The sequence below is a fragment of the Scyliorhinus torazame genome, chromosome 14 (genome assembly GCF_047496885.1).
Source record: "Scyliorhinus torazame isolate Kashiwa2021f chromosome 14, sScyTor2.1, whole genome shotgun sequence".
In the NCBI taxonomy this organism is placed as follows: domain Eukaryota; kingdom Metazoa; phylum Chordata; class Chondrichthyes; order Carcharhiniformes; family Scyliorhinidae; genus Scyliorhinus; species Scyliorhinus torazame.
In genome coordinates, this window is record NC_092720.1 from 144,689,694 (window position 1) to 144,702,731 (window position 13,038).

Below are 13,038 nucleotides of genomic sequence, written 5' to 3' on the forward strand. Positions count from 1 at the left end.
CCCATCGAGTCTGCACCGATCCATGTTCCACCCTATCCCTGCAACCCCATAACCTAACATTCACACCCCTGGACATTAAGGGGCAATTAGTATGGCCAATCCACTTGCCCCGAATGTCTTTGGACTGTGGGAGGAAACCAAAGGAAACCCACGCAGACACGGGGGGAATGTACAAACGCCACACAGGCAGTGACCCGAGTCTGGTATTCAACCCGAGTCCCTGGCGCTGAGGCAGCAGTGCTAACCACTGTGCTACGGTGCCACCAATCTATGGATGTGCAGATTGATGGTAATATTTCCAAGTTTGCAGAAGACACAATGAGGAACTGTTAAGTAGACAGTCTTTATAATAATCTTTAATATTGTCACAAGTAAGTTTACATTAACACTGCAATGAAGTTACTCTGAAAAGCTCCTAGTTGCCACACTCCAGTGCCTATTTGTGTGCACTGAAGGAGAATTCAGAATGTTCAATTCACCTAATAAGCACATCATTCGGGACTTGTGGGAGGAAACCGGAGCACCCGGAGGAAAACCCACGCAGACACTGGGTGAACGTGCAGACTCCGCACAGACAGTGACCAAGCTAGGAATTGAACCTGGGACCCTGGTACTGTGAAGCATCAGTGCTAACCACTGTGCTGCTGTGCTGCCTTCATTTATTTTCTGAGGTTTAGAAGACTGAGAGGTGATCTCAGTTATCTCTTTTAAACAAACAAAATTTTTACAGGGCTTGACAGGGTAGGTGTAGGAAAGATAATTCCCTTGGCTGGGGATGGGGTCTCAAACCAGGGGACACAGCCTTAGAATAACCATTTAAAACTAGATGAGGAGGAATTTCTACTCTCAGAGGGTGGTGAATCTGTGGCATTCTCTGCCCCCAGAGGCCTGTGGAGGCACAATCGTTTGAATATGTTTGAGATTGATAGATTTCTGGATGTTAAAAACATCGAGGGTAGTCCAGGAAAATTATGTTGAAGATCAACCATGATCTCATTGAATGGCGAATCAGGCTCGAAGCGACTAGGGGCTTTTCACAGTAACTTCATTTGAAGCCTACTTGTGACAATAAGCGATTTTCATTTCATTTTTTCATTCAAATGACCTCCTGATCCTTTATATTACATTTTTATTATGTTCAAGGCATGCCTCCTGATTTCGGCTAGGTTTTCCATGACACAATGATCGCCAATATTGTAGGCAGTGTGGATGGACTCAAAATTGTTACAACACCCCGGGCCAGGGCGCGGTCAATTCCAGCCCCACTTGGCCCGGAGTTGCAACACTGTTGAAATTAACTTTTATTTTAAAATACCCAAGATCTTCGGCAGCCTAATACATATAGTCACCAAGTTTGTAAATTTAAACACAATTAACTTATTATTAAACTATATAGGCAACAATTACAACTGGTTAATTACTATCTAATTTTGTAATCCACCCCCCTCCCTTTAACTTGCCTATATATATATCATATATATATATATGTGTGTATGTGTATCACATACACAGACAAACAGAGGTGAAAGAGGGGTGTACAATAATGATGAAAGTAAAAGGATAAGAGTCTTTTGTTTCAGAGGGACATCTTCAAGAGAGGGACATCTTCAAGTTTGTTTCTTCTCCAATCTAGGCTTTCAGATGGATGTTATCTTTTCTTTCAGCTTGTAGTGGTTTTCACTGTTGGCTCACAGAAATAGCAGGCAACTTGTAGTCGATTTGAGAGACAGCTTCTTTCAGCCTTCTGAAAGTCTAAATAAACCACATCCATCGGTTCTTCCTGGTCAACTCTACTAGTTACATCTTCAAAGAAGTCTAATATATTTGTCAAGCATGATTTTCCTTTCGTAAATCCATATTGACTTTGTCTGATTACACCACTGCCTTCCAAATACTGTGCGATGAAATCCTTGATAATTGACTTCAGCAATTCCTTCCTACCGACGTTAGGCTCATTGGTCCATAGTTCCAATGCAGTAAATTTAGACAATTGTGGTCAGAACTGAGAGAGTACAATTATACAGAATGACTAAACAGGCTGAGACTTTTATCCAGTCAAGAGAGGACTGAGCGTAACCTGGTAACAGTCTATAAAATTACAAAGCAGTTGAACATCCCCACTTCTTACATTTGGGGGAAGGTCATTGAAGGAAAGTTTGAAATTATTTGCTCTCGAACACTGCCCTGAGGAACCATGGCGGCAATGACCTGGGACTGAGATGAGTGGCCACCGCAACCACCTTCCTTTATGCCAACCACCTTCGGGCAGCACAGTAGCACAGTGGTTAGCACAATTGCTTCACAGCTCCAGGGTCCCAGGTTCGATTCCCGGCTTGGGTCACTGGCTGTGCGGAGTCTGCACATTCTCCCCGTGCGTGCGTGGGTTTCCTCCCACAGTCCAAAGATATGCAGGTTAGGTGGATTGGCCATGATAAATTGCCCTTAGTGTTGGGTGGGATTACTGGGTTATGGGGACAGGGTGGAGATGTGGGCTTGGGTTGGGTGCTCTTTCTAAGAGCCAGAGCAGACTCGGTGGGCCGAATGGCCTCCTTCTGCACTGTAAATTCTATGCCAGGAAAGACTCTGGCTTTTGGCAGTATTTTCCCTTGATTCCCATTGACTTCAGTTTTGCAAGGGACCTTTGTTGCCTCACTTAGTCAAATGATGCCTTGTTGTCAAGTGCAGTCACTTTTGCCTAAGGTCCCCAGCATCACAGATACCAGTCTTTAGCCAATTTGGTTCACTCCACATGAAGTCAGATGGGATCAGAAGTGAGGTGGTAAGATGGATACAGAACTGGCTCGTTCACTGAAGGCAAAGTAGAAGGGTGTTTTTCTGAATGGAAGGTTGTAACGACTGGTGTTCCACAGGGATCTCTGCTGGGGCCTCTGTTGTTTGGACGATACATAAATGATTTGGAGAAAAATGTAGCTGGTCTGATTAGTAAGTTCGCGGATGACACCAAAGTTGGTGGAGTGGCAGATAGTGTTGAGGATTGTCAGAGGATACAGCAGGACATAGATACCATTGACCAGAAACTTAACTGGACCAGCCAACCATGTAAATATGACTATAAGAGCAGGTCAGAGTCTGGAAACCTGCAGATAGTTTCCCACTTCCTCAGTCTCCAAAGCCTGTTCACCACCTACAAGGCACAAATCAGGGGTTTGCTGGAGTGTGATGGAGAGCTTCTTTGACAGTGCCTTACAAACCTGCGAGCTCTACCACATTGAAAGACAAGGGTAGCAGACGCATGGGAACACCAGTTCACCTGCAAGTTCCCCTCTAAGCCGCACACCATTGTGATTTAGAAATATATCACTGTTCCTTCACTGTCACTGGTCAAGATCCTGGAATTCCCTTCCTACAGAACTGTGCGTTGCCTTACCTCATGGACTGCATCGGTCCAAGAAGTCAGCTCACCACCACCATCCCAAGGGTAGTTAGGGATGGGCAATAAATGCTGACTTAGCCAGTGAAGCTCACATCCTATGAATTAATAAAAATAAAATCTCTGGAATTCAATGTTTTTGCCTATGTTTGGATCAAGGACAAGTTGCGAGCAATCTTGGCAGTTACCTTACAGAACTTTGAGCCGGTTATCTGCTGGAAAATCTGTATTTGTTATTATGTAAGTTCCTGATGGTGTGCTGTTCAATGTTCAACTGAGACAAGCTGAACTAATTAATCTCTGAATCTGTAATTCACTTCCAACACACTAGTGCAGCAAGTATTACGCAGAAGCATGTCATTGGAAAATCCCCAAAGCTAATTTCAAATTAAGCTGATAGATGGTTTGGCTAATTTTGTGTTGACTGATACAATAGATACAATGCTGAAATATGATCCACACTTGCCAGATAATATCTGATCAGGCATTCAATACTGGCAGTGTGTTGGTCCCCTTATAGAGTCATAGAGGTTTACAGCATGGAAACGGGCCCTTCAGACCAACTTGCCAATGCCACCTAGTTTTTAACCACAAAACGAGTCCCAATTGCCCGCATTTGGCCCATTTACCTCTCTACCCATTGTATCCATATAACTGTCCAAATGCTTTTTAAAAGACAAAATTGTACCTGCCTCTACGACTGCCTTTGGCAGCTCGTTCCAAATACTCACCACCGTCTGTGTGAAAAAAGTGCCCTCACTTATGGACTCTGTCTGTATGTTAAAAGCCCAATCATTTTGGACTGAGGAGAAATTTGTTCACTCCAGAGGATGTGTATTTGGATATTCTGTATCCAAATTGGTTGTGGATGTTCCATGATGAATATGTTTAAGACCGAGATGGACAGATGGTGTCTCGGGGAATTGAGGGATATGGGGACCGGTGGGAAATGCAGTTGAAGCCACACATCAGCTACGATGGTATTGAATTGCGGAGCAGACACAAGGGGTCTAATTTTATGTGTTTATGCTCTTGATTTGAATCATTCACATATAGGCAGTGATAATTGATTTAGCAGAAAGTCATAGTTCAGCTAATCATTAATATACATTCTACAGATATATGAGCCACAGGAATTGCAATGCAAATGATGTGTATTAGATGCAAAATTCTAATTATAACACATATATTTACTATAAAACATATGCACAATATTATCTACCTAACCCACGGAATACAAATACCTTGTGCTCTATTTTTAGTACATTTTTCAGATGAGGAAACTAGTTCGTACCTGCACATATGTATCAAAATTATGATGGCTCTCATTTGCAATGTTGCCAAACATCATTTAGCGACAAAGAAATGGTGAACACTAATTATCAACCAAGCGCAGGTGATAAACAAATTAAGTAAATTTGGAAACTTTATATTATGCCTGAGAAAGCAAATTCAATGAGGTGCGTATGTCCATTTCTGACTGGTGCGAACAATGCGAACATTACATTTTCTCCTCCATTGCATTTGATAATCAACCTGTTCTAATTAATGATTAGTACAATCAAGTGAAATGAGGCTGATTGCTTCAAAATTAATTTTTAAAACATGATCCTGATTACTGTGAGGAACTTTTGCACTGCTCCCTGCAGCCAAATGAACTTTGTCAAGTTTATAAAACAGCAAGAAAAGCTGCAAGACATGTCGTTCACATGCAATACGGCCTACTTCTAAATGAAACGCATCGATTTTTACTTGATAAAGGATTGGAAAGTTTGTTTTCCAACATTTTTGAAATAATTTTAAACTGTCACAAGTAGGCTTACATTAACACTGCAATGAAGTTACTGTGAAAAGCCCCTAGTCAACACATTCTGGCCCCTGTTCAGGTACACAGAGGGAGAATCCAGAATGTCCAAATTACTTAACAGTACGTCTTTTGGGACTTATGGGAGGAAACCGGAACACCCGGAGGAAACCCACACAGACAATGAGAATGTGCAGACTCCGCACAAAAGCAAGGAAGTCATGTTGGAGTTATTTGGAACATTGGTGAGGCCACAGCTGGAGTACTGTGTGCAGAGGTAATGATCACCACATTATAGGAAGGATGCGATGCACTGGAACTGGTGCAGAGGTATTTCACCAGGATGTTGCCTGGGATGGAACATTTTAGTTATGAAGAGAGGTTGGATAGACTTGGGTTGTTTTCGCTGGAGCAGAGAAGACTGAGGGGCGACCTGATTGAGGGGCGACCTGATTATGAGGGGCTTGGGCACGGTGGATAGGGAACAGCTGTTCCCTTTAGTTGAAGGATCGGTTACGAGGGGACACAAGTTCAAGGTGAAGAGTGGGAGGTTCAAGGGGGATTTGAGAGAAAACCTTTTTACCCAGAGGGTGGCGACGGTCTGGAGTGCACTGCTTTGGAGGGTGGTAGAGGTGGGTTACCTCGCATCCTTTAAAGGGTACTTGGATGAGTACTTGTCACGTCTTAACATTTGAGGCTATGGGCTAAGTGCTGGCAAATGGGATTAGGACTGGCAGATCAGGTGCCTTTCATGCAGCGGTGCAGACTCGATGGGCCGAAGAGCATTTTCTGCACTATATTTTTCTGTGATTCTGTGAAAGGAAGCCAATAGAATCTTCGGCTCATTGCTCAGATGCTGAAAGATAAAAGAACAAGAAACACTACAGCTACCGAGGAGAAGGGTACTCGTATCGAACGGAGAGAATTCAGAATGAACTCAACCTCAAAGAAATCAATCCAAAATCAGGAAGATTGATGAAGGCACCTCGGAGACTAAGATAAAAGCAAATTACTGCAGATGCGGGAATCTGAAGCAAAAATGGAAAATGCTGGAGAGAGAACGAAGCTAAAGTTTTGAGTCTGGATGACTTTGTCAAAGTTAGAGAGAACTGGAAATAGGATGAGATTTATACAGATCATTGACATGGATACCACTATTACACGTGAGAACACCACCCACCAGGTATGCGGTACGTTCTCGTGCGACTCGGCCAACGTTGTCTACCTCATACGCTGCAGGAAAGGATGTCCCGAAGCGTGGTACATTGGCGAGACCATGCAGACGCTGCGACAACGAATGAACGGACATCGCGCAAGAATCACCAGGCAGAAATGTTCTCTTCCAGTCGGAGAACACTTCAGCAGTCAAGGGCATTCAGCCTCTGATCTCCGGGTAAGCGTTCTCCAAGGCGGCCTTCAGGACGCGCGACAACGCAGAATCGCCGAGCAGAAACTTATAGCCAAGTTCCGCACACATGAGTGCGGCCTCAACCGGGACCTGGGATTCATGTCACATTACATTCATCCCCCACCATCTGGCCTGCGAATCCCTACCAACTGTCCTGGCGTGATGTAATTCACACCTCTTTAACCTGGGGTTACCCCATCTCTGGATCTGTAAAGATTTAATCACCTGCTAATGGTCGCATTCCAAGCATTGTTTGGCATCTTTGAATTTGTCTATATATGTGTTTCTGGAACATACCTCTTCATTCACCTGAGGAAGGAGCAGCGCTCCGAAAGCTAGTGACATCGAAACAAACCTGTTGGACTTTAACCTGGTGTTGTAAGACTTCGTACTGAGATTTATACTGTTATGGGGAGGGGGGGAGCTGACGTCGAGGAGTGGGGCTGGATAGATGGAGATTGACAAAGATGTCATGGACAGAAAGACAAAGGGAATGTAAATGGTGGTGATAATAGCTAAGAAGGGCACTGATTGTGGTGCATTAAGAGATCAAAATGTGTTAATGGCAGAATAAAAATGAGCAGTATGTCAAAGGACTTGGAACAGGGAACAGATGCCCCTAATGGGCAGGGTGGGGGAAGTCAGTGGTGAGGGAAGAACGGATTGATGGAAGAAATTAAAATACATTAATAGAAATTAAAATGGGGTGAAGTTTGAAGTTGTTGAACTCAATGTTAAGTCTGGAAGGCTGTTGCATGCCTGATCAGAAGGTGAGGTACTGTATCTTCAGTTTAACTTGGGCTTCACTGGAACATTGCAGCAGGCTAAGGGTGGACATGTGAGCAAGATGGTGAGTTGAAATCGCAAGTAAAAGGAATGTCTGGGTCCTACTTTTGGACGGACCAAAGGTGTTCTTCAAAGCAGTCTCCCAGTCAGCTCCTTCACCTTGAACCTGTGTCCTCTCGTAACCGACCCTTCAACTAACGGGAACAGCTGTTCCCTATCCACCATGCCCCTCATAATCTTGTATCCCTCAGTCGTCCCCTCAGTCTTCTCTCTCCAGCGAAAACAACCCAAGTCTAACTAACCTCTTTTCATAACCAAAATGTTCCATCCCAGGCAACAGCCTGGTGAAATACCTCTGCACCAGCTCCAGTGCAAACACATCCTTCCTTAGTCTCTCCAATGGAAGACAGTTTAGATCAGTTGATTAGTTCGTGATACAGAGCAAGGCCACCAGCGCGGGTTCATTTCCCATACCGACTGGGGTTATTCATGAAGGCCCGCCTTCTCAACCTTGCCCCTCGCCTGAGATGTGGTGATCCTTCGGTTAAATCACCACCAGTCAGCTCTCTCCCTCAAAAAGGGCAAAGCAACCTGTGGTCAGCTGGGACTATGGCAACTTTACCTTACCTTTACCATAGTCTCTCCACTGCAGAGTAGACCACACTGGGAGCAGCGGATGCAATAGACCAAATTGAAAGTGGTACACATGAAGGACTGGCTCATATCTTTTAGGGAAACGTATCTTTGTCTATCTCCATCTATCGCTGGCCCAATCCAGCCCCACAACAGTTTAAATCACATTGTATTTCCAGTTCTCTCTAGCTTTGACAAAGAGTCATCCAGACAAACAGTAGCAGCAGTGTAACATCTGCAAGATGCATGGTAGGAAATCACTAAGGGTCCTGGGCAACACTTTACAAACTCATGGTTACTACCATCTGGAGGGACAAGAGCAGCAGATACCTGCTGGAACAGCTGGAAGTTTCTCTCTGAGCCACACGCCATCCTGACTTGGAAATATATCGGCCCCTCCTTCACTGTCGCTGGGTGAAAATCCTGTAACTCCCTCACGAACAGCACTGTGAATGTGACGTAGACACATGGACTGCAGTTTTCAAGAAGGCAGCTCACCACATCCTTCAGGGCAATTAGTGATGGGCAATAAATGCTGGCCTAGTCAGTGACACCCATATCCCATGGGTGAATAATTTTTAAAACAATCTGGTTCTCTGATACTAGTTCTCCGTTCTATTACATGCCTGAAGTATTCACACCACTTTTAGGATTTAATTTTGTTTCACTCAGCCGCACATCACTTACCCAAATGCTTCTGGAATTTTATTTTTGTTTTTACTGCCAAATGGAAAACTGATCATTTTATACAAGCTTGGTTTGTTCTTGAGCACACCAGAAGTTTGCTAATTGTTTCCTGCTGCAGGAAGTCTGTGTGTGTGCCAGCCATACAATTTCTGGTCCTGTTGGCACTGGATCTACAGGACACATAGGCCAATATTTTTTATTATCCCAAAAAATTGCAACTGCTCCCTTTATAGTTCACGTCAACTCGTAAGCCCTTTTCAAACATTCTTAAAAATACAGATTCTGCATTAATTTAAAAGAAATTACTAATTTTCTTTTCTGTACTACTGAGTCAAAATATGTCGCATATTCAACAGGCTGCTTAATTAGGAAATATTAAATAGATTACAAATTAAGTTACACTTTTGAAGAAAATGACTATTAGAAACACCAAGTTCTAGGAAGCTGATAGTATTGAAGTCTGAAAAATCTGACTAAATATCATGAAATCAAACTTGTTCGTTCATATGGAAGCTTTTGATAATACATTCTTGCTGAAATATGTTAAAATGGCAATATGCAAGTTATTTTCAAAAGTTTTCTATTTACCATGCATCAAACCTGCATGGTACAAAAACCTGCTCTAAACAAATAAAACAGTGATCCTGTAACCTCTTATCATCCCCAGTCCACTTACTCTTGATTTTTCTGGTCCATAACATTTTCATATCTGATTTTCTTCCTTCAAGTGGGCATTTGGAGTTACGTTGTGGGAGCTGATGACTCTGGGACAAACTCCATACGTTGACATCGATCCTTTTGAGATGGCCGCTTATCTTAAAGATGGATACAGAATAGCCCAGCCAATCAATTGTCCAGATGAACTGTAAGTTACTGAAAGCATTCTATTTTATTTTAGTGGATCTTGTTTAGAATTATAGAACTGTTGGTTAGGTGCATCTGGGTGAAGCAAACCACTAGATTAATGATGAGGAGGTGCTGATTTATCAATTTGATAGGACCTGATCCAACCTGTGGGAGTTACAATCTTGGTCATGCCATGTATGAAAGAAGATTGAAAAGCAGAAGCTAAGAGTTCTTTCTTCATTTTCTAAAGCAAATGGTGTTGTCTATTTGAGCATTGCTAATATTTATTGAAATTGTGTAGCTTCGCCTTATTTAAAACATTTTTGTCAGATTCCCACCAAACATTTCCCTGGATATTGGTAACCATCTGTTTGTCCATCATTACTGTTGAAAAACAGCGCGATGCGCCAATGGAATCTCATCAAGCTGAATCCTCTTAAAAATGGCTGTCAAAGGCAGACCAGATGTCGAGAATCTGAAAGGGTTTTGTTCTTTAAAAGAAAATTATTTTTGCCAAAATAAAGCAGTTTCCTTCATGGTTCTGAGCTATGAAGTTTATTTGTGACTAGAAGAAGTACTTGTGTGCATTTAGTATTCAGTCCACAACAAACCTGTAGGTAAACACCCTAGAATTTCATTGTGGGAGGGTGATGAAGGATTAAGCAGTTGCTATTAGTAAACTGGGCCCAACAATGCAACGTTATATATCAGAGCACTGATCCATGCCCCATTATATATCTAGTCCTGTGGGTTAAAACCATTTGTTTTGTATTTTCTTGACAGGTTTGCAGTGATGGCCTGCTGTTGGGCCTTGGACCGTGATGAGAGACCAAAGTTCCAGCAACTGGTGCAGTGTCTGACAGAATTTCATGCTGCTTTAGGGGCCTATGTCTGAAACAAGCCTTTGGTCACACCAGAAATCTTCAGTACTAAGAGCAGAATTAACAATAGAAATGAAACAAATCAGCAGGAAATATTTCTTCTGAAGCAGAGTGCCTTGAAATGCTTTCATAGTTCTGTAAAATATCTTGATTAAGTGAGTTTTGGTATTTTAACAGAGCATCATGTTTACCTAAATGAGTAAGACTTTTAGTAAGCTCCATATCTGGGTGAGGTTCCTGGAGCAGCCAAATTCAATGGACTGAAAAGTGTCAATGTCAGTTGGACTTTGCACTCAATTTCTTAGTTCGTATTGTCTGTATTTCAGGCAATTGAGAGCCAGATTTTTAAAGTTTTTGTGAAACACATTTTGGCAAGTTTTTTGAATAACTGTTGCTGTTTATTTACACTACAGAGCAATTCACCAAATGGTCCACTACTTCAGAATTATTACAGTGCAGAAGGAGGCCATTGCTCTCCAAATGAGCAATTCACTTAGTTCCATTCACCTGCCTTCTCACCATAACTCTCTATATCCTTCGTCTTCAAACACTGGTCTAATTCTCTTTTGAATGCATCGATTCAACCTGCCTCCATCCCACAGTGCATTCCAGACCTTCCACATCAGCAAAGCTTTGGTTAATTTTCAGTAGTAATCAGAATGCAGATTCATTCCTGCATCTTGTGTAATTCCAAAGCCCCCATGTACTTCGAAGCATGTAGTCTGTTTCCCATCATTTACAAACAGAGATAGACCAGAGGAGTAGTTGCTTGGCAACTGAATATACAGCTTTTCACTTGTCTCAAAACGCGGTACGTCGGGTCTATTTTGCATTTTAGCACTTGCTGCCATTGTAAATTCTAGTCAATTACAAAATGGCAATCCACTGATATATTTCACCTTTGACCTTCAGTATGGAAGCTTTCTGTTCTTCGGTACGAGGTAGTTGGGATAAAGGTTAAAGACCTTTAATGTAAATCCAAACCTTGTGTATATTTTTGAACAATTCAATTGTTTGCTATTTCTAGTTTTCAACTTGTGTTCATCTTTGAATAATGTTCATCTTTGTAAAATGCAGAGGATATGATTAATAAAGCTGAGAAATCTTTCTGAATATTTGTACATACCATAATCTGGTTTAGCACAGTGGGCTAAACAGCTGGCTTATAATGCTGAACAATGCTAGCAGCGCGGGTTCAATTCCCGTAACAGCCTCCCCGAACAGGCGCCGGAATGTGGCGACTAGGGGCTTTTCACAGTAACTTCATTGAAGCCTACTTGTGACAATAAGTGATTATTATTATTATCTTGAATGAGTAGTAGTGGTATTTAAGTAGCAACTTCACTGAACAAATCGGCAGTTCTTTCAGTAACTCAGCCTCACCTGCTTTGAATACTGAGAATTGTAGAGTATACCATGGGCTAAACTGTTCAGGACAGTTCTGTAATTATTGAAGTAGGTGAGACTGCTTGTAAAATTCATTAGTGAGGTTGAGTAACATCGTAACTGTTCATATCTTGGTTCAAATGTTGTGTTATAGAAACCTAATCTTGTGTCACGATGCCCTGCTTTCACTGTTGCTAAATCCAATAAGAAATCAGAGAACCACTGAAATAAGTTAGAAAGCCACTGTATAAATATTTTCATTTCCACTCCTGTAGCCAACAGCGGTTAATTAGGAGTGCAAGAGATGGTATCAACAGTTGAAGTGAAAATGTGCATGTGACATTTATTTGATGAAGCTTCTCATTGTAAGCGCCTTCAGTGTAGGATAAAAGGCAGCATTGGTTGTAACTAACCTAATTGTGTTGTGGTACTGCCCACTGATGTTATCTATGATACGCATTTAGCAGTGGAGCACCACTTATAAGCCTTTGACCTTCAGGATAAAAGCAGATTGAGCACTCCCAGTGAGCCAGCAGACACATCCATAGTGAGACACATCGAAGAGTGAGTTTGGGAGCTGGGAATTTGAAGCTCGGTGGGAATTGAATTGGTAAAACTGTTCCTTTTTAAATTTCAGTAGTGTAATTTAATCTAGAAGTTGTGCAGTAAAGGTTAATAAGGGGCTGCCCCACCCACTCACATAAATTGAGTGACAGTTAACTGTCAGTCACCTAAAGCCCCATTAGGAGGTACTGATTACAACTGTTTTGATCTAAGTTACCAGGTGTGTGAGTCATCTCAGGCCTACTTAAGACTGGGTTTGAAACTCACTCCCAGTGAGCCAGCGGACACATCCAGAGTGAGTCACATCGAACAGTGAGTTTGGAATCTGAGAATGTGAAGCTAGGTGGAAATTCAAGGCTGGGAGGGAGGAGGTGCTTTTTATCCCTTGATTTGGACACTCAAATTTCCTGTGAGAAGCGGCTACAAGGGAGAGAGCTGATTGGTGACCAGCAGGTAAGGCCTTCATATCGGGAGCGGAGCTGAGCAGGAGAAATCCAGAGTGCAGTCTGAGAAGGTAGTGGTTCTCTATAAATCAGGTGACTCCTGTCCTTAACAGGAGCCAGAGAGAAGACAGCCAGAGTGAGACAGCAAAGAGTGAGTTTGGGAATTTGAATCTAGGTGGGAATTCGAAGGTGGGTGGGGAGGAAGTGCT

The 13,038-nt window shown here is 42.5% G+C and overlaps 1 protein-coding gene across 2 annotated transcripts in view; it reads left to right on the plus strand.

Moving 5' to 3' along the window:
* ryk (receptor like tyrosine kinase) overlaps nucleotides 1-11,549 on the plus strand; it is a 492,414-nt gene extending 480,865 nt beyond the window's left edge. For both annotated transcript variants that reach the window (XM_072474977.1, XM_072474976.1), the window contains 2 exons: nucleotides 9,438-9,574; nucleotides 10,339-11,549. In XM_072474977.1, the coding sequence (XP_072331078.1) occupies nucleotides 9,438-9,574; nucleotides 10,339-10,450 (249 nt within the window). In that variant the 3' untranslated portion in view covers nucleotides 10,451-11,549. The remainder of the gene's footprint in view (nucleotides 1-9,437; nucleotides 9,575-10,338) is intronic.
* Nucleotides 11,550-13,038: the final 1,489 nt, after the last annotated feature.